This window comes from Dermacentor albipictus, chromosome 7 (assembly GCF_038994185.2).
Source record: "Dermacentor albipictus isolate Rhodes 1998 colony chromosome 7, USDA_Dalb.pri_finalv2, whole genome shotgun sequence".
Classification (NCBI taxonomy): domain Eukaryota; kingdom Metazoa; phylum Arthropoda; class Arachnida; order Ixodida; family Ixodidae; genus Dermacentor; species Dermacentor albipictus.
In genome coordinates this window covers 90,555,203-90,577,849 of record NC_091827.1, presented here as the reverse complement: position 1 = coordinate 90,577,849, position 22,647 = coordinate 90,555,203, and the positions used below count along the sequence as shown (strand labels likewise).

At 48.4% G+C, this 22,647-nt stretch overlaps 1 protein-coding gene across 1 annotated transcript in view; it reads left to right on the top strand.

The window, feature by feature from the left end:
* LOC135908736 (protein toll-like) overlaps nucleotides 1–22,647 on the top strand; it is a 67,962-nt gene that overhangs the window by 11,832 nt on the left and 33,483 nt on the right. Inside the window, exon 3 of the mRNA XM_065440586.2 lies at nucleotides 3,934–4,502. Within this exon, the coding sequence (XP_065296658.2) occupies nucleotides 3,934–4,502 (569 nt within the window). The remainder of the gene's footprint in view (nucleotides 1–3,933; nucleotides 4,503–22,647) is intronic.

Genomic DNA, 22,647 nt, shown 5'->3' with positions numbered 1-22,647 from the left:
CCGTAGCGGAACCGACTGCCAGCAAGCAAGCCAGCAAGCGAGAGTCAGTTCAACCCAGTCAGGCCTCTGCTGTAGAAACGCCCATGGAGATCCCCGTAGCGGAACCGACTGCCAATGGTTTACCCAAAAAGAGGGCGCTGGCAGTTCATGCCTCAGACAAGAGCGCCAGCGTTCGAAAATTGGAAAAAACGATAGATAAAATTGATGAATCCCTCGAAAAAGTCCAAATTGCTATTGACAAACTTGCGGAGGCGGTCAAAGCACTAGGAATCAGATGCGATAATCTGGAACACCACGTTTCTACAATGGCTTCAGTTACACCGTTGGAAAAAGTGAATGACACCGACCCTGAAAGGTCGGCAGCGGCTGCGCTCCGCAGCATTTTCTAATACTAGCTATCTACTACGTCCCACCATGGCGGCACATCACAAAGTAATTAACATCTGGCAGTGGAACTGTAGGGGATTCCATCGCAAAAGGAACGTCCTCCAACAGTTCATTCGGACCCACTCGGAAAAGCCACATGTAATATTATTACAAGAAACGCTCACGGATAAGGTCACCCTTCCAGGCTATAAATCGCATACCCAATATGCTGATGGGAAGAGGGGAATAAGCACATTAGTCTCGAACAAATGTGCGTTCATAGCCCACGATCTGAATCTGCAATCCAATAAGGTTGAACACTCGCTTGTTGAAATAATCCCCAGCGGACCATTCAAGACAAGTATCTTTATACTTAACATATACAGTACTCCCAAAGACCTCAGGCAAAGATTCGCGGCAATTATTAACAGGGCTACAAGCAAGGCCAAGACATTTCCACTCCTGGTGGCCGGAGACTTCAACGCTCCGCATCCAGCATGGGGGTACCAACAAGCTAACCGCAAGGGCGTTGACCTGTGGCAAACTACAGTCAATAATCACCTCACGCTTATAACAGATCCGGCTTTTCCGACCAGGATTGGCAACTCCTGCTCTAGGGATACCACACCCGATTTCTTTTTCATACGGAATGTGGAATCGGCATCTTGGTCCAACCTCCAAGTTGACCTTGGCAGTGATCACAACATCCTGGCCACCTGCGTCAACGTGAAAAGCGGGGACCTCAAAGAGTTCATTATTACAGATTGGGATTACTTTCGCAAGATTCGGGAAGAGCGAGCACAAACGAATGACTCAGCACTTAGCCTCGAGCAGTGGGCTGAACAGTTAAAGGAGGACATCAGCGCGGCGACAAAGAAAATCCAGACTGAACTGGAGGTGGACAGGATGGACAGCCGCCTCGCTCATCTTCTAGAAGCGAAGACGTCACTTTTGAAACGATGGAAAGGGCAGAAACTCAACCGAAGGCTCCGAAAAAAGATCGCGGAGCTCAACAGAACTATAGAAGATCACTGCCAAACCTTGAGCAGACAACAGTGGGATGAGGTCTGCAATTCTGTGGATGGCCAGATGAGAGTTGGAGCTAAATGGAACCTACTCAAGCATCTGCTGGATGATACCAATACCAAGTCAAACCAAAGACAAGTGATAGCGAAGGTTCTACACCAGGCATCACAATCAGAGACATTGCAGACCGTACTCGACAGATTAGCTCGCAAGTATTTGCCACTGGGCAACTCGAGTGACGAAGACTATCCCCCCTACAAAGGCTCATCTTGCCCCGAGCTAGATAACCCCTTCAAGACATGCGAGGTAAGGGAAGCTCTCCAGCATCTAAATGGCAGGTCTGCCCCTGGTCCTGATGGCATCCCCAACCGCGCCCTCCGAAACCTGGACGACTGCTCTATAGAATGGTTGACAGAGGAGATTAATGGAATATGGGAACGAGGGGTTGTCCCGGAGTCTTAGACTTAGAGGCTTAGACCTAGAGAAAGCCTTTGATAATGTATCCCATGCTCACATTCTGAACTCCATCTCAGAGCTCAATTTGGGAGACGCCTTCCACAGATACATCAGCTCGTTCCTACGGGATCGCAAGGCCACGCTCAAAATCGGTGACCTCAAGTCCGACAATTTCAGTTTGGGCCCCAGAGGCACGCCACAAGGTGCGGTAGTCTCACCACTGCTTTTTAACATCGCCATGACGAAATTATCACAAAGACTCTCCAACATAGAAGGGATCAATCATACGCTCTACGCTGATGACATCACAATCTGGTGCACCGGAGGAAGCGAGGGAGCTGTTGAATTAGGCTTACAGGAGGATGTAGATCAAACAGAGATGTACCTGGAAAATACGGGGCTTAGATGCTCCCCGAGCAAGTCTGAGCTCCTCCTCTACAGGCCAGTCAGGAGAGGCCCCAAACCTAGAGGATGGAAACCGTTGTCTGAAATAAACATCAAACTCCACACTAAAAGCGGCTGTACCATCCCCAGAGTAGACACCATTCGGGTCCTTGGCATGTTCATCGAATCGAATGGCAGTAATAATACTACGCTCAACAAGCTGACAGCCAAGACTGAGAACATGATGAGACTCATCAACAGAGTCTCGAATAGGCGTGGAGGCTTAAAGGAAGACAACCTCCTCCGGTTGTTCCACGCCTTCCTCATGAGTCATATTGTTTATGTGGCCGCCATGCACAACTGGTATAACTCCGAGAAAAAACGATTAAACACTCTCATCAGAAAAAGTATAAAAAAGTACTAGGCATTCCGTTACGGGCGAGCACGGACCTCCTTATGCAACTAGGAGTGCACAACACCTTGGACGAGATAATCGAGGCCCAGGAGTCAGCCCAACTGGCCCGTCTATCCTGTACCCCGGCTGGAAAGAAGATCCTGGCAGTTCTAGGGATCAACCCTATCCTCATGGAAGAGCGGAAATATGAAATATCAGACAATCAAAGGAACAACATACGAGTTGCACCGTTTCCCCGTAATGTTCATCCTCGACACAACGTAGGCAGACGCAGGGCAAGAGCCCTCGCCCTCCTCAAGCGTACCAAAGACGATCCTTACTCGGCATGTTTTGTCGACGCAGCCCAATATGGACAGTCGTCTAACTTCGCCATTGCCCTCGTTGATCACAACGGACAGATAGTGAATGCGGCTTCCCTGAAGTGCTCAACACCAACCAGAGCGGAGCAGGTCGCAGTTGCTATAGCACTCCTAGACAACAGCAGATCACAAATCTTCACTGATTCGAGATCGGCGGTCAGGGCTTTCGCTTCAGGATCCATCGCTGAGGAGGCTCACAAGATTCTCAAGAACAAGATAATCTCTCCGCACACCATCACGTGGTTTCCGGCTCACCTCGACCCCCAGCTTGACTCGTTTCCCAATCTTAATGACATTGCCCACTCCCAAGCGCGCGCACTAACCCACCGTGCGGGAGCAAGATTGAGCTCAGACTCTGGGGTTCTCGAGTTTCGGGACACTCTCACTACTTTCAGCGAAATTACTATGCACTATCACCTGGGTAGGAGGACTTATCCTCCCCCTCACTGCAAACTGGCTAGACCTCTGGCGTCCACTTTACGCATGCTTCAGACGCAGTGCTATCCGAACCTGGCCCTTTTTCACATGATCACTCCAGAGGCTTTCAGCTCTACTTGCCCCGACTGTGGGGCTGTTAGCAATCTCGAACACATGCTCTGGCGATGCCCCTCGTTACAGGGACCCAATCGCATCACAGAACAAGAGTGGAGCTCTGCCATCCGGAGCTCGGAATATGCACATCAAACTTGGGCTGTCCAGAGAGCCCACGATGCGGCGGTTAGGCTCGGCCTACCAGTCCCCACGTGGGAGCGGCCCGCAGCTCTGCCCTAGGGCAAAGCGTCTCAGGACCTTGCTATTAAAGTTCTTTGTCTGTCTGTCTGTCACATGGTCCCTCACGCGCTTTGCAAAAAAAAAAAGAAAAGAAAGAGACAGCTTCACATTTTTAGCCCCCTTGATGCGATCTTTCCTTTCTGTTTTCTCCTGCAGACAATCCCTTGATTTGCGACTGCAGGCTGGCATGGCTCTTGCCCGAGAGCAGCGAAGTTCGAGTGGTTGAGCATCCTATCTGCGACGGACCATGGTGGCTTAGAGGAGAGCCGCTCCGGAAGCTAACACAACGAGATTTGCTCAGACGGGAAGAAGGCTGCGACTCGGGCTGTCAGTGCGAGTGCCACAAAGATTCGCTCAAACAAGGATCCATTGGTGTCAACTGCTCGTCGTTGACAATGGGCCGCATTCTCAAAGCGTTTCCCCGAGGCATAACTGAATTGGACTTGAGCGGAAACAGGCTCAAAGACCTCGATGACTTCGGCGCAAAGGCACCGCTACATTTACGAGTCCTGTCGATGAAAAACAATCTGCTTGAGAGCATCAACGTGACAGACATTCCCGAAGGCGTGATCTCCCTCGACTTGAGTGGCAACATCCTGCGCCACCTACCGTACGACCTCGTAACACGTGGCAGGCTCACTTCCTTATGGCTGTCTGGAAATCATTTTACTTGTGACTGTGCTGTCTACAACTTCAGGTGGTGGATTCAAGCTCACCAAAACGTGGTAAGCTCCCCGTTAAGAACATTGGCGTACTGGTTCCTATGTGCGCATTCAATATATTGTGGGGGGAAGGGTCACCTCTGGCGCGATGTCCTGCATTTGCTATTTCGCGGTAACAGGCCCTTGTTTCGTCGCATACGCGAAGCATAACGAGAAAGCAGGCCACTGTTGTAAGGTTTCTGAGAGTGTACTTGTCAATGTTTGGCATATCGCCAAATGCGGCACCGATACGGAGCTACAGTGGCTGAAATTGAAAGCACATTGAAAGAGCAATGCACTTGGCTTGTCTAATTGTACCTGCTTCATACCGACGCTCCTTTAAATCAGTTTCTTCAGATGAATTTTCTTCAGGCGGAGTTCATTCTGTCGTACCAAGATCATTTGAAAATGCAATGCGGGAACCTTTCAACTGAAAATTGATGGCATTTTGGACCAGAAGCCGCAGCGAGCATCAATATGTAAGATTTTGAGTCCAGCCACTAAATTTCCTTTAAGCCTCAAACAGAAGGCAGGAACGTCGACGCGTGTAATCGCATCGAGATTTAACCCGTACGCCAACAAGGAAGTTTTTCTTGCTGCTATTGCCGGTAGCCGACAGAACAACGCTGCCGCCTCCTTTTCTTTTTTGTTGGTTGTCCGCTGGGCGCAATTTCTGTACACGACGAGACCATCTGGCTTTTCATAATGACCGGGCCCCACATTCAATAAACGTTCCTACGATAGAAGTGATCGTAAGGGAGAATTCCATCCGATCGCGATGCTGGACATAGGATTAGTGATGGTGACTGTAAGTGGGAAATAACAATTCCGGAATATTGTTTATAGAATTCGGCCGCAGTATATTTTATACTATTCGCCACAAGTCAGAGCTGTAGATGGAAGCATCGTCGCCACTTAAACGTGCACATGCTGCCACCATTGAAGTGTACACTGCAGTCACGTGCCTCACTGCTGACGGTTAATGTCGTCTGTGTGTAAATAAAACGCGCTCACTGCCCCGAAACTGATGCGCATAGGAGCATAGGAGCATCCAGCGCGCCGAGTATTTCTTAAAATATATTATGGGGTTTACGTGCCAAAACCACGTTCAAATTATGAGGCACAATATAGCGGGGGAGTCGGGAAATTTGGACCACCTGAGGTTCTTTATCGAGCACCTAAAACAAGGCATACGGGCGTTTTCGCATTGCGCCACCAGCGAAAAGCGGCCGCCGAGCCCGGGATTCCAGCACAATATCTCTATTTTGCAGCTACTGATCTTACGTAGCGCAAGGACTAGAGCGCAAGCGCAAATATTTATTTACATCGTCGCGAAAACTGAAACCATCGTTTACCACTCCGCTCGATGTTGTGCCAGGAGTTACTTTTGGAAATGTGGTTGTTTGCTTTAAATCAGGGGTACAATCAGGTGTCGACGGGAACCAAAGGTCAGTGGGTCGCCTCTTATTGGGCGTTCACGGGAAGAGTACCAATGAAGCTGTGCAGGATATGTGCTGGACTAGTTTTGAAGTGCGGGAAGCTCGCACTAAAATTGAGTATGAAGAACTGCTGAGGAATATGGAAGAAAGTAAATGGGCTGGGAGAGTGTTCAGGTATCTGTACATGAAAAATATTGATTGACAGTGGAGGAAAAAAATAGAAAGCTTACCAGCAAGTATGCAGCCTGTAGGGTGGGCAACACAACAGCAAAGAAGGTCAAGCGGAAAGTCAGAAAGGCTGAAATTTTTTCATGGGTGGCGGCAATGGAAAAGAAACCTGCCATGAGTAACTACTTAAGGCGAAAAAACAAAATGAGGAAAGAAACAATCTATGATAACTCAAAGGGAAGCTCACTACTTTTCAAAGCCAGATCAGTATGCCTTAGAACACGCACCTATAAAGCGAGATATAAGACGGACGAAGAAACATGCGCTTGCTGCGGTAAAGACTGTGGAGCATGTTTCATTAGAATGTGAAGACGTCTACCGAGCGGCAGATTTAGGCGCCACTGGCCTCCTTGAAGCACTTGGGTTCAGCGAGAGCAGTGGAAAAGTAAACATGTCCGCAATATACATTAGTAAGAGGCGAATAGAAGATTTGTGGAAGAAAAGTAGGGAAACGACAAAAAACAGAGACATCCAAAAGGACAGTTCAAAAAGGGGAGCAGGAAATTTGGGTGGGGTAGTTCATAGTGCTTTTTCTCCTCATTTTTATTGTTTAACATAGGTAGGACATTAGGCAGTATAATTGCAAGAGCGTGGTGGCGCAACCCACCACCCCGTTTCATAGGGGACGCTCATAACATCCCTCCACCCGTCCGTGACAAATGGCCACCGCCGCATTTGCACGAGCGCACCGACGGCGCAGAGCTGTGCGCTCAGACGTGCGTTGTCGCCAACCAGCGCACGCCGCTGCTTCGAGACCTGTTGCTTTCAGAATGCGCAGCCATAGGAAGTGGCCACCGCCCTCTCACGCTTGTCGCCGTGAAAGTGCCTTTGAAGTTCCCTTTTTGACAGCAGTGCCCGCCACGCAATTTATGGTGAAGACAACAACAAGCTTTTCATTCGCCATAATTTCTAACTAAATTCACTAAAAAGAACTCCGGCGCTCGTGCCAACGGGTGCCCCAGGTTTGCCGGTTCGATCAGCCGGCACGGGAATGAGGGGTAATGCATAGATTTGCGTAGACTTCATCTTTCTGGCTTCAAATGCTAATAGGTCTTTGCAATTTCACCATATTCAAGAAAACTTTGGGGTGTAAATACGCCAATTCACAGTTAATACGCTTGCCCGCTAATATTTTTTCCGCTCAAGCTTTCCGAATAATATGATTAGTTCTAAATTAGAAAGAGAAAGCGTAATAAATACCACAACCTGATCGTCTCAGGTCACAACCATGACCACAGAAGTCCTTCTGGAGCCGATTATTCCCGTCATATGTGAACTTTTCCAGCGCCGGGGTTCCCGCTACTAATGATAGCAGCGAATATAATTCGCGGCTTTGTCGCAGCAGTTTTCATTCCGGCTATCTAGCTAAATACCTAGAAAAATGTGTTGTTTTTACTTGCGATCGGTAATATTTGTACGAAGGGGACCATGCATAAACTATCGGCTAATTGTAAGACATGCCTTCCACGTCATGAACTGCTAGGCAGATCCACAGCTACTTTGAAAGGAGAATATGTGTACTTGTGGGTCTCAAATCAAAGGGGCGACCGTCTTTTGCTAACAGTGATCTTGCGCACCGGCTACTTGAACTTTCATTATTTCACACGTATTTAAGCTTGCATGCGAGCATTCCTCAATATTTGGAACGGTTACTAGTATCAGGAATTTCACCGAAGTTTATGATGCCGACGTCACAACGCAGCCTTAGCAACAATGACAGGTGGTTCTTTTGACCTTTCGAGACTGCGACAATTCATGGCAGCAATAATCATGGTGATCGTCACTAGGCCTCGGAACTTGTTTGGGCCGTTGTTTAAGAAATTATCGCAGCATTCTCCGCCAACGCTCCGGAGTTCGTTTTCTCTTCTCCGTCTAGTGAGTATTGGCTTTACGAAGTACACTGACTACAATACCACGCAGAGCTTACTGGGACGTAATAAAATATGCGTCATGCGTGTCGTTGTGTTGTCGACACGGATATTCAAGATGTTTACGTCAGTATTTCGATTTATTCATTTTTTTTCAAAAGTATGGCATAAGAACACAATAGCATAAAATTAGGTCCCTTTATAGCAACGTTGCAGTTTATCATCGAGCATCAGTAGCACTCATATTCCAGCGAAGTATTAAAACACCTTCCCACATAACTAACGTTCGTTTCCTTGAAAAGAATCTTCAAAGCAATTCTTTTTTTTTTGAAAAGGGAATAACCAAACGCATCAGTGCGCGTACTAGATCAACAGCGGCATTACAGTAAAGCGGGTCATAATATTTTAGTTTTGGACGCTGTTGTAATACAGGACTTGCATAAGGCCGACCACTCTGTGCTGCCGTCAGGCGACGCTGGTGTTTGGCCGGCTTTGTGAAAGATGGACACGGGGAGGTTGTAGTAGACAGTACGTTACCGGCACCAGCGCATGCATGTATGTATTGCACTTTTTCATTGAAATCTGGCTTGCCCAGATTCAGCAGGGTATCGCTATGCAAAAACTGTTTCTATGTGTACAGTTCCGGCCAGGTGCATGCACGTAATTGCGCAAAATTCAATACGCCATTCTGTGCGCTGATTTCAACTATGTCCTCAACCGCTTCGTGGCCGTGCCGATAGTTCGTCCGTATTTCGCACTAGTTGCAATAGTTATGTGCTGCGTAAAGAAATAGGCACAGCACACACATGGCTCGTTATCCGTTTTTATACCCTCGTAAGTGCTTTTCAAGCCATGTGGGCGGTCACGTTTGTTGAGCCAAGGATGATGACCGGACGTTGTGGCCGAATAGTACATGGGAGGACACTTCGGCCGTGCTAGAGTGGCACGTCAGTACGTAAGATATCGCGTGATACCGTGCTTCGTTGTTTGCTTCAATCTTTTTCGTTTAATCTTCTCTGATTGAATCGAAAATGGTTCAAGACTGCACATAAGTTGTAGCACCTTGTTACGTTTCGCCTACGACGCGCGGTATAGCCGGCGCGGATGCAATGGACGCCGGGGCTTCGTTCAAAGCGGCGGACATTTTGGCCTGTTCGGAGCTGCCGCAAAGCCTCCCCGCCAAGCGCGTCCACGCGTGTTTCAGTGCCACGTGTCTTCGTGTGTGCGTGTGTGTATGTGTGCCCACGCTTGTCAAAGCGCGGCAGCCGGGGAGAGAAGCTCCCCAACTGTGAAGCGAGGAGGTCTGACCGGCGCCGGCTCGGCGGATGCGTCACTACAATCGTCTCAACATGTCTCTCAGCGTGTCCGTGCCTCGCCGTCACGTGTCCTCGTCCCGTGACGTTCCTTCTTGCCCTCAACTCCGAGAGTATAAAAGCTGCTGCCCCCGGACGCCAGGAGAGAGGCTCCGAATTCTTCTGTTGAGTAACGTGCTCTCCCGTCTCTCCACTTCGGTCGACCTGACCGGCCGCTCTTTGGCGATGCTAGAATAAGGGCCCGTACATGGTCGCTCCGCTTGTCCATTCCGCCCTCGTCCGGTCGCGAGCGGAAGCCCGAAAGGCGGAATGTATCGCAAAATTTGATGCACGCTCAATCCGCACGAGCGGAACGCACGCGCACTCCTATTGGGCAACGCGGCCTGTTGACAGCTGGCAACCGTTCGGCGGAGCAAAGGTGTTCAAGGTTGGCAACGGCCTTTGACAGCAGACGACACTGGCATATTTTTGCAGATGTGATTTCAAGTATCCGCGTTCCGGTGAAAATGCGACTCTAGGCTGCCACATTCTGTTCTGCAGCCGTATATGTTGCATTGACACCGTCATCCTTCTTTGAAACATTGCGCAGTCGTCTTATCTGTGCCACCGTTTACAGATGTATTGTAATCGCATCACGTCGCAGCACGCGATGTATTCTCGGATGATTACTTTCAGTGCGCGCTGCCTATGCTGGTTGAACAAAACCTCTCTAATTATCGAACGTGAAGCGTTCTGCGTCACGCGAAACGGATAGTGTCGCCGGAAGCGCGGTTTCTGTAGTGCTAGTGACAGCTTGCAAGAATACGGAACACACGCACATCTGTCGCGGAATGCATTTGCGTAGGTCGCCAAGACACCTTTTTACCACTGAGCACGCGTGTGAGGCTCCGAGTACATGATACGCCTGCTCGTGCTTTTTTTTTTCACTCTGCCAATTTTATGAGAGCGCTTATAGTAGTTGGATGCATGGAATGCCTTTTCTTTTTTTACAGATATAAAGGCACCAAAGATGAGGCATGAAACATGCACCTTAGGAATTTAATACTTGCTGCTTGTAAACTTTCTAAACAAAATATAACCTTAAATGATGTGCCCAGCGATGAATGAAGTTCTCACCGTGTGCAAGTAGGTTGTGCATAAGTGGTTAACTTCATGCAGCAAGGAATTGAAGGTTAAGCAGTGAGTGTACAATTCACTATGACTGGCTTAAAGCAATATGTATGTATAGCGGTGACCTTATGCAGATATATGTATACTCATGAGATGTTTCCAAGGGGAGTATTTATTTGAAAGCATATAACTTACATTGCTGATAACAAAACTTATTTTGAGTGAAATCGAACAATTACATTCTTTCTTGCCAGCCTGGGTGGCCAATATGTTGCCACCTTCTCTACTTAACATACCTAATTTAACATTTCAACAATGTACAAACATTAACGAAGCGCACAAAATTCAGTAGTGCCTTGACAGTCATGCTCCCTCTCACCCATGGCACCAAACAAGGATGTTCGACTTGAGACTGTTTGATACTGTCAGCATCATACGTGCGTGTTCTATTTTGATTGCTCTACATATAAAAAATAAGCTCTACTCAGGTTATATGAGTAGTTGGGCATGGGCTGCATGTTTATTTATTTATGCAGTAACAACCTAGCTAGCTCATGCACAGCCGTGTTTTAGAAAAATGAAAAATGCATAGCATAACATAAACAGCTGGCCAGTGCCTGTATTTATTTGAAAGCAAACCGAGATTATCAAGTGTAGCTTAGCAGTGAGTTCAGTGACCTCTTGTGGTGTGAAAGGGTTGATGTAGTTAGTAGTTTTGTGTTTGTCTTTTTTAATTAGTTGCTGTTTTAACATGCTCATGACAATGAAATGAAGGCACGTAGGGCAGAAGACAGGGCCACACAAAAAGTGAGGAAACATTCATTGCCATTTTTTTATTTCCATAGCAAACCAGCGAATAGTTCCTTAGGTTCAGCTTTGTGAATAATGCACAAGGTGTTCTGTGTAAAACTGAAAGATTGTAGTGCTCTATTACGTATTCACTATTCGGGTAGCCAAATGAATGATACTCCCATTAGCACTGTGAGAGCACAGAAATATGCAGTCAAGAGGCCGTAGTGGCTCAGCCTCTGTGCCAAATGTAAAATTTTTCCAAAAGAAAACATGCATACTGGTGAATTGGGTATGCATTCACATCTACTATTCAAATCCACACATCACAAGTAATCTTTCATTCCTTGGCGCATTTCTCACCATTGTACAGACTTTGTTTCACTGCTGTGTGTGTGCAGCAATATATCTTGGTAAATCAAAGCTGTGGTTATTCAGTACACTGAAAGCAACTTTGCGTGTGGGTTAGATAATGCAATGCTCCTACATATGGGTCAGCTTAGTATTATCAGCCGCTTTGTTTACTAGTTCACTGTTACGCCTGAACTATACGGCGCCACTGGACAATGCTGTATCCCTGCAGGCACGCTAGAACAGCTTGGCTATGCACAAACAACCCTTTACATCGCACTTAAATTAAGGTGGTGTAGCTTTGCTGTCACAGTGTGCTTGTAAGCATAACTGCCAAGCATTCAAAAAAGTGTTTGAAATGTAAGGGTGGATGCTCAGGTTTGCAGGTGTGACGTTTTACATTTATAGTGCAAGGACACACCGATGAACAGGAAGGATACCACACAAATCCTCGTGTTCTGACCTCGCAGTCACAATGCAAGTAGCTTTCTGTGGTTTTTAGCTATAAACATGTGAAGCAATCTGTAAATTCAAAACTGTATTAAGTAAACTGAGACACCATGCAAAGCAACATAACACTAAGGTATACACATTTTTTTTGTCACATCAGCTCTTTGTGGAGCCGGTCAAATATGTATGCACGCTATTTGTAGCTGAAAACAGCATACATAACATTTAGAGCTCAGAATGTTCAATGCAAAAGATTTTTAATGTGTCAGACATACATATGGTACCTTGTCCAATGCTTTGCACACAGATAGCTATGCTTGGCACAACTTGAGTAGCACATTCATAAAAGACTACTACATGCAAAATCCGTTTTGCACCTCTCCTTTGATATTCTACCCTCCGACACAGAAGTACAGACTGGAATTTTTCTTTGTCAATATTTAAAAGGCAAACAGTTGTTTGGCATCACAGGTCTCAATCTCCCACACAGGGCACTTATTGCATGTTATGAATGTGCATTAATTGCCGATGACATATCTTCTAATGTGAAAATGGTTTGTTCGACATAGTTTTACCCGTTTATTTTTGAGCTTACCCACAAGTTCTCTGCCCTACTTGTATATACCTCCTTCAGTACTGGTATCTGTGCTGTGCCTTCATTAGCACAGTAAATGTTGTGAAAGCTGTTAATTTATAAAGTAGGAAGCCTATCCAATATAAACAAGGAACTTGCAGGCAAAGTAATCACGACAAACCAGCTGAGACGGCAGTACTATTGTACTTGTTTTCGCTTGTGATAGCACAAGTGTTCCCACTTGTGCTGCTGGATGGTTGTGACTGATATGCTCGCAAAGGTTTGGATCATTCACATTTCAAGGGATGAGTAACTGTTACATACGTGCATCATCTTCCTCTGCCTATATCAATGACTTAACTATATGTGGCAGGTTTAGTTGTGTGATTATTGGTGTAGCTGAAGTGATGTATCACACATAGTTTCCGCGCACTGCCCAATTGGCAAAAAGCATGCAGGAATTGGTCTTTGAGCTATTGGTTCAGTGGTGGCTTTCCACTAAACTGACTGTTGATGAGGCAGATTTGACTTCACCGAAAGGCCCATGTGAAAATTAGCCTAGAACTCATGACGCCAAACACTGTCAACACGTGTGACTGAAGAACATGTTACAGAACAATGAGCAGTGGAATTAATCTCACTAGTATACAAAGAATTGCAGCTGCATTCAGTATTTCACTGCTGGTATACTAAACACAAACCTTTATACGAGTTGTTTGGATGGCATAATCAACAAGATCCCTCTAATAAGCTGTGGCAAAGCTAACTAAAAAGTTGCTACCCCAGGTACTGCATTGGCCTAAAATATGCATTCTCACATGCAGTGAATACAGTTATTAAATTGGTTTACATACAGGTATGAAATGTTGTAACTGCACCATGTGATAAAATTTCAATAAGATCGGCTGAATACCACATAGAACATCTTTAATGGGTATAGTTGGTACAACGTGCCTTGATATTAGAAGTTGTGCTGTTTTATTCACACACACATGCAAGGTACACATACATTTGTGTTCACGTGTTACTGTGTGCATCAAATGAACAGCACCACTTATACTACAAGCCATAAAGACAAATAATGTTTCTGTACCAGTCTAATTCCTATTAGCAATGCAGTGACTTTTTTTCTCACATGAAGCAACTCAACTCCATGAATAAATTAAGCTGATGTTGCTAATCTAAGCTAGACTTGGGTGTCATGTCCAGAATATCATAAAATAAAGAAGTGACCATGTGTACAGGCCTAAAATTCATGGTTTGGCAATATCTTTTCTGGCTGGGTAGTAAATTTCTGTAAAAAAAGAACAATTCAGCACACTGACAAAGCAGTGTGGCTAACATAATATAGGGAGCAGACACTCTGCCTGCAGAGTCACTTCAAAATTTTGCCAGCAGTTCGTGCTCATTGGCTGGCTTCGGTCACATAACTAATGCTTACATAACTGTGAAAATTCGTGTTCAGGATAAACTCATAGCAGCCAATAGGCACTTTTTAAATTGTGATAGCAGCTGACTTCTCAGGGACAACGCACTGTGGCCATGAGCATGCTAAAGAATGACAAGAGGCGAGGTCCCCCTTTCTATAGTCTGGCAGCGCAGCTGAAAACGGTTCAGTTAGTGAGTGGAACTGTGGCCTATTCTAAATGAAGATCAGTGAGATAGCCACTTATAGCGTCCAACATCCCGCACCCACGAATGATAGGTAGCAGTAAACTTACTGGCAGATGAAAGTGCACTGGAAAAACATTTAATGGACATACTTTACAGGCCCAAGTCAGTTTAATGCACATTATTTGCTAATGACTGTTGGCAGAATGAACATGAGGAAAGAAAATAAAGCACCTATCAGGCATACAATGCTGGTACTTGTGCTATTGTTCGCTTTAAACTGAAGGCTCGTGCCAAAACAGGCGACACGAACCAGATAATCAAATAGAGTGGATAAACAAAGTAACCACAAGCTTTTGCTTACCGAATTCTGCCTGCATTAGTAACGTGATCGTGGCTGGCCAGTGAGGAAGAACTCTGGGCAAAATTTCTTTCACGCAGTTGTGCTGGCTGCTAGCAAAATGTTATATAACACCATACCTGTGACACTTACTTACTTGTTACTACTTGTCCTACGTGTTCATTTTTACATTCATATTGCTTTTTGTCAGCAAGCGTAAAATTTTTAGTTAATAAGAAGTAGTATCCAGTTCCTACCTATAACATATTCATCTACCATGCCACTAGTGTCTTCACAAACAGACTCTGTGCTTAGTCACTAGTCAAAAACAAGCAGCTCAGATTTTTGGCTATGTAAGCCACTTGCATCACAAAATATAAAGCAATTTACTTCGTGAAATCTAGAAATTCTTGATCTTCACACTAGTGTCCACATTATGAAAATCAAGGATGCCAGAAATTTGCATTCATGACATTAGTGCTCTCAGGGGCGTCCACATTTCACGAAAGCGCTGAACGTCTTGACGTATGCAATTATTATGATGTTCCCTAATTTCCCCCCACCGATATAAGCATCTCCAACCTTGCAGTAACAACTTTTGAAAGAAACGATAGATGTACGAAGCAGAAAAGGCCGGTGTGATAGGGCTTATCTGTAAGGGTACTAATATGAAAACGCGATCGGCAACACTTCTGCACAGTTCACTTCTGAGCAAACGCACATCGCGTAGAACGAGCACATCTACACCCCGCAACGCTGCGACACATCGTACTTATATATCACGGTTTGTAGCTTGCAAACGCACTTCATAACAGCAAGAACACAGCTCGAACGTCGCGGTCACCTCGACGTGTCGCAACCGGCAAAACGGCTCACACGCAGTATAGAAACACACTTCATAACAGCAAGAACACAGCTGGGACGTCGCGGTCACCACGGCGCATCGCAGGCGGCAAAACGGCTCTCACGCAGTATAGCACACGCAGAATGGCAGCGATAACGAGGCGATAAAAACTTATCGCTACTGATCGTATCATTACTTCTGAAAGTTGCGAAGGGCTGGCGTTCACCACTTCGTGCAACGATCCGCATACACAGAGCAGAAACCAAAGGTGTACACTGGGTGCGCCAGTCGGACGCTACTTATTTCGCTACGCCTTGAACGTGTGTGCTGCTCAGAATGCACGTGTATGTGATGGAGTTCTCGTCTGCGACGCACACGCGAAGCATGGCACAAGAAATCACGAAGTCGACGGCTTCAAATATTTCTTCCGACGCTCTCGTAAACACAACACACACTTCCTGCGCTCCGTCTGTTTCTGTTGGCGATCGCACGCACTGATGAGGTCTGGAAGGGTACAGCGGCTTGCTGCTTTCGATGACTATCTCCGTGGGTGCCAGATAACTCCAGTAAAAATCACAAAAAGGAGAAAAAATAGACTGTTTCTGACGCGGCTGCAGCTTAGGCCTTACGTCCCCGCTTCGCTTCGCTTCGAGCACGCGCCATGTTTGCTGTGACGACAGCCGAACTATCCGCCTCGGACCAGCCAATGAGAGACGAGGAGGTGAGCGGACGGGAAACTTGCGTCCGCTCCTCGCTCACCACTAGAGAGCCATACGCACGCGGCCGGACGAGGGCGGAACGGACGTGCGGAGCGACCATGTACGGGCCCTAAACAAGTTGTTCTGTTAGCAGTCGACTCATGCTTTGCCAGGACCTTCGGATGCTTCCAGTTGTGCCCCAGGCCACCAGGCCAACGCTGCCCTTGGGGCTTGCAACCCAGTTGCAACAACTCGTGCCAGCGGTCCGATTGCAAAAACGGGCGCCAGCGCTGAGATTACAATAACTGGTGCCAGCGGTGGGATCGCGACAACGGAGGCCAGCAGCGAAGATACGCGGTTGACTGTATGCTGAGCAGCACAACGACCATCCGGGAGCAGTGCAAGGAGCCCTGTATGATGACTGGTGGCCTGCAGCGGAACGACTGCGCTGAATTCTTGGCTGCGAGGTTTGGTGAGTGCGGGACTTTCTTCTTCTGAGTTTTGCCAGGATTTTGTTAGTGTCAGAAACAGAGCTGGTAATTGTGGTTGTCGTTGCTGCCGGGTTAGTTTGCGGCAAGACAATAGTAGGCAGTAGAGAAAGCAGCATTCAGAGCAGCCATGGATTTGAAGTCGTTGCGCAAACCGAAATTGCTGGAGCTTGCAAGAGAGTTGGGTCTGGATGTCTCAGACAAACTCAGAAAACCAGAACTGCTAAGGGCTATTCTTGAGTTAGAAGCTGAGGATGACGAGCTGTCGGAATGCCTTGAGACCATTGAGGAGAGGAAGACGCAAAAAGAGCTAAAAGAGAAAGAAAAAGAGGAGCGCGACCGTCAACACGCTTTGGAAATGAAGCGTCTCGAGATAGAGATGGAACGCGCTCGTAATGGAAGTCAGGCACACGGTGCAGGAGAACGAGTATCGTTGAAAATGACTGACCTGATGCGGCCGTTTAAGCTTGGAGAGGACATTGGTTTGTTCCTGGTTAACTTTGAGCGAACGTGCGAGAAGCAGGGGTTCTTTCGGGAAACGTGGCCACAGCGCTTGCTCACTTTGTTACCCGGCGGGGCGGCCGACGTAGTCGCCGCTTGAATAGAGAGGAGGCAGAGGATTTCGACCAAGTGAAATCGAGTGTGCTAAAATAGTACAGGCTGTCAGCGGAGGCGTTCCGTCGGAAGTTTCGGGAAAATGAGAAAGGCAAAAGTGCGTCATATACAGAGTTTGCCTACAAGCTTATGTCAAACATGCAGAAGTGGCTCAAAGAAGAGAAAGCGTTTGTTGACCACGAGAAAGTTCTGCAGTGTTTCGGGCTGGAACAGTTTATAGTCGGTTACCTGAGAACGTGCGGTACTGCGTCTTGGATAGGCCAGACGTTAGTACGGTGGCTAGAGCCACTGAGCTAGCCGAAGAGTTTGTGACGCGTCGGGCTGGCGGAGCTAAGGACGGTCAAAAGGGTGAATTTGGCTGCAAGTTTGAGAGGCCGAAGTTCACACCCATGAGAGCAAGGGGGAACACACGTAGTGCGGATGCGAGTGAAAGCAGTCCGACCGAATCTAAGGAGACGGCGGCAGCCGAAGCCGAACGCAGAAAGCGGTTCGAGACGAGGCAAGCGCGCCTGTGTTATACGTGCCAGAAGCCGGGTCACTTTTCGGCGCAGTGTCCGACCGAACGTAAGGAGACGGCGGCAGCCGAAGCCGAACGCGGAAAGCGGTTCGAGACGAGGCAAGTGCGCGTGTGTTATACGTGTCAGAAGCCGGGTCACTTTTCGGCGCAGTGTCCGGAAACAAAAACAAAAGTCGTGTTTTTGTCATTATGCAGCACTGACGAGAACATGAAGCTTCTCGAGCCTTACATGCGAGACCTCCTCATGAACGGGAAGAGTGCCGAGTGCTTCGCGATTCCGCAGCTACAATGGATGTAGTTCACCCCTCTTACGTAGAACCCGATATGTTCACGGGCGGGTGCGCATGGATCAAGCAAGCCGTGGAAGCCCATAGCGGGTGTCTGCCCGTAGCAAAAGTGCTTATTGAAGGACCTTTCGGAGCGCTTGAGACGGAGGCCGCAGTGTCAACTATGCTGCCCCCCCAGTACCCGTACCTATATTCGAACAGGTCCGATCACCTCCTGCGCCAGAAGGGGCTTTTGTTTGGTTAGGCTAGCGTTCAGGCCTTAACCAGATCGATGGTTCGGGAGCTCGCTGCAAAGGCGGTAGTTCCGGGGCCGACGTTGTCGAACAATGAGAAAGGGTCAGAGGCGCAGCAAGCTGACAAACTGAATAAAATTGAGCCTGTAGCGTTGAAGGCACCAGATACTGAAGGGGAAATGCCCGATGCGGGAAAGTTAGAAGAGCTAGTTATCTGCAGATTTGCTCATCGCGCCTACGTCAGACGGACTTAATAGGTTGCTAAAAGTCATCAGGGCGGCTTTGATAGCCGAGCAAAAGAAGGATGGCAGCCTAGAAAACATACGCTGCATTGTCAAGGAAGGTATCACCAAGAAAAATGCTCGCTTTGTGGAAAGAGGTGGGGTCCTGTACCGGAAGTATCTAGACCGCAGGGGAGTGGAGTTCGATCACCTGATCGTGCCTCAATGCTACCGTCAGGATCTGTTGCACTTGTCGCATGGGGGTTCGTGGTCCGGACATCTAGGAGTTAAGAAAACTAAGGACCGTCTCTTGCAAGAGTACTATTGGCCAGGGTGTTTTCGGGACGCAGACCACTTTGTGAAGACATGCGACACCTGTCAGCGGGTGGGCAAACCAGGGGAAGAATCGAGGGCGCCGTTGAAGTTGGTACCTATCATAACGGAGCTTTTATGCGAAGCATATTACGAGAGCTCAACCCAGCTCCTCAGGCGCGGTGGTGTCGCCTTCAATGACCTTTGAACCCATGCCATACCACGTGACACCGTGACGTCACGACAGAGGAGAAACGGGGCTCCAACTCGCGCCGTCGCTCGCGGCGTCGCGGCGGTATATAAGCAGCTGCGCTTGTTTCTAGGTGGCTTTGGCTCAACTCTTGCAAGATGGGCTGGGTGGGAATCGAACCAGGGTCTCCGGAGTGTGAGACAGAGACGCTACCACTGAGCCACGAGTACGATGCTTCAAAGCGGTACAAAAGCGCCTCTAGTGAATGCGGTGTTGCCTTAGAAACTAGCTGTTTCTAAAGCTCAGGCGTGCGTCGCTTGCTCAGGCACACATTTCGTTGCCGTGCCGAACGCTGCGTTGCTCGACGCTCACCGCGTCCAATGCGGGGTGCGTAGTCGCTGCGCCGTAGCGCATTGTCTTACACCCCTTGGCGGGTCGACGGGAATGCTCTCGCGTTCCACTCTTGAAGGCGAAGCAGAGTAACGCATGAGTTGTTTCTTCGTCTAGCCGAACCAAATATAGCCAAGCAACAGCAGTTCACCAGGCTAAACAGTGGTTCAACAACTCAAATAAAGGCTAGTATGCTTCGCATCCTGGGCTTAACCTTAGCTAAGCCACAGCCATTTTTTAGACGGCTCGTTATTGATATAGTGGGACCTCTGCCGGTAACAGCCACGGGGTACAGACACATTTTGACTGTGATCTGCCCAGCCAAAAAGTTCCCTGAAGCAGTGCCGCTTAAAGGGACACTAAATGTTACTATTAAGTCAAAGTGGACTGTTGAGATACCATCACAGAAACCTCGAAACGCTTGTTTCGTGCCAAGGAGAGACTTATTTTCAGAGAAAATGCGTTCTGAAGCGTCCGCGTACCTCTAGCGCAGTTCAAATCGCCCGCCCTCCGATCGAGGAGTACTGACATCATGGTCTCATAGTGACGTTGCGCCATCGGTGAGTAGAACGGCGTCCGCAGACGGCGCTACGGCTTTTCTGCGCAAAACGCAAACGCGCGGCCAGAAACAGAGCCAAGACAGAGCCGACAGCAGAGCGAAAGCGGGAGTATGGTGGCTAGCGGAGGGAGAAACGAATTACGTCCCACATAGTCCGTTTTCGTTAAAATATAAGCTGCGGTGAGCTCGCAGCGTGGTTGGCGTGGTCTGTGAGAAGTGACGAGCCTTTTCGCACTCGCATCAGGGCATAAAAAAGTGCGAATCGACGCAAAACTCGACCTAGGAACGTGCTTCACCACAGCCGACCCAGGTGTCGTTTCCCGCACTACCAACAGGCGCCGCTACTATACCTCAAGCTCCAGCGCAAGACGCCCATAAGCTGGTACTTCATTCTATGACGCAAATTTCGACGCTCGTCGCAATGGACCCTGACACCGACAGATCGGCTCGCGATGGTGGGCTCAACTTCAGCGATTTGAGCACCGACGAGCGCGACCTGCTGCTGAGGGCTCGCACTGCCGGCGTCGTTGCGTACTACGACGGCGGCCTCGACACCGGCTCTCCGGAGCGGGAAAGCAACGAGGGCTTCCCACGACATCACATGGACGTGGCATTCTCGCTGCTTGTTCCAAATGAAAGTTTCGCGAGCCAGCAGAACCCTCACAGCACGACGCGATAACGAAAGTACTGAAACTCCAAAGCGTGCGCGGCGCAGAGTCGAGCGAAAACGAACCCTTTCGAACACCCATATTACTGAAGGGTAACGTCAAAATGTTATTTTTTCTTAGAATGGGATAGACGTAGACAAGCAGCATTTTTTCCCGTTTTATAATCGAATGAACTGATATTTTTAGTACGAGTAGTTGAGTATTGGTAACACAAGTTATGGGGAGTCCTTTCGTCATCGGGCTAGTACCGGAATGTCGCTGGGGAGTCTCAAATCGTGTCATGCATTTACCTCAATTTCTCGGTTACTAAAGCTCTGTTCGCGATTAAATTGACGCCTTAGACGTTCTAGAACATTACTCTACCACTTTAACTTGAGTTTCTGGTAACCTTTAGTGTCCCTTTAAAGAACTCAGCTCAGTTGAGATAGTCAATGCACTACTGTCCATATTTGCGCGAGTTGGTTTTCCTGCGGAAATCCAATCAGATCAGGGCACAGTGTTTACTAGCGCTTTGACGACAGCCTTTCTCGAAAGGTGCGGGGTAAAGCTGTTACACAGCTCACTGTACCACCCCCAGTCGAATTCCGTTGAGAAGCTCCACTCCGTCATGAAGCGCGTGTTGAGAGCATTGTGTTTTGAACATCAAACTGACTGGGAGCTGTTTCTGCCTGGGGTTATGTTTGCATTGAGGACCGCGCCGCATGCGGCTACGGGGTTTTCGCCAGCTGAGGGTGTACGGTCGCTCGCTGCGATCTCCGCTTCGCATGCTTCGAAACGGATCACTGCCCTCTACAATGGCTGCAGACCATCTCTTCCACAAATGGCCGCCTCCTGCGCTGGAGCCTCGCTTTGCAACAATATTCCTTTGAGGTGCGTTACAAAAAGGGGAGTCTCAACGGTAACACCGATGGCTTAAGTCGAAGCCCCTAACGTTGGAATCAGCCTCGAAATTGTTTGTTGTTTTTCTTCCTGAGGCAGGATTTTTAACATATTGCGTTTGTGTAGTGTTTCAAAGTGATGATGTGCTTTTTAGTGCAATTTTCCAATTTGTGGATGCGTTCTGGGTGCTGCTAGACTACTGTAAGGAACTAGGCAGTAGTATAAAGGGGGCAAGAGCCTGGCATGGCTTAGTGAGGGTTGTGCCGTGCTTGCTGACTGAGCGGCTGAGTTTCGGCGTAGTTCTAACGCTTGCTGGGAACGAGAACAAAAATGACAACTCTCCCGAAGTGACTTTGCAGTGTCCTGTGTGAACTTGAACGTGAGAACGAGGCCTTCTCGGTGCGCTGCGCTCAAGAAACGCCGAGGGACGACCGACTTCGGTTATGAGCATCATCGAGCGACATCCCTCCGGACAGCGGATGCAGTCCCCTGACCATCGGGATCTCCTTCCCCCGGCGGGGCAGTCTGTTACGTTCCGCCTACGACGCGCGGTATAGCCGGCGAGGATGCAACGGACGCCGAGGCTTCGTTCAAAGCGGCGGACATTTTGGCCCGTTCGGAGCTGCCGCAAAGCCTCCCCGCCAAGCGCGTCCAGGCGTGTTTCAGTGCCACGTGTCTTCGTGTGTGTGCGTGTGTGTGTGTGCCCACGCTTGTAAAAGCGCGGCAGCCGGGGAGAGGAGCTCCCCAATTGTGAAGCGAGGAGGTCTGACCGGCGCCGGCTCGGCGGATGCGTCACTACACTCGTCTCAACATGTCCCTCAGCGTGTCCGTGCCTCGCCGTCACGTGGCCTCGTCCCGTGACGTTCCTTCTTGCCATCAACTCTGAGAGTATAAAAGCAGCGGCCCCCAGACGCCAGGAGAGAGGCTCCGAATTCTTCTGTTGAGTAATGTGCTCTCCCGTCTCTCCACTTCGGTCGACCTGACCGGCCGCTCTTTGGCGATGCTAGAATAAACAAGTTGTTCTGTTAGCAGTCGGCTCATGCTTTGCCAGGACCTTCGGATGCTTCCAGTTGTGCCCCAGGCCGCCAGGCCAACGCTACCCTTGGGGCTTGCGACCCATTTGCAACAACTCGTGCCAGCGGTGCGATTGCAACAACGGGCGTCAGCGCGGGGATTCCAACAACCTGCAGTCGGG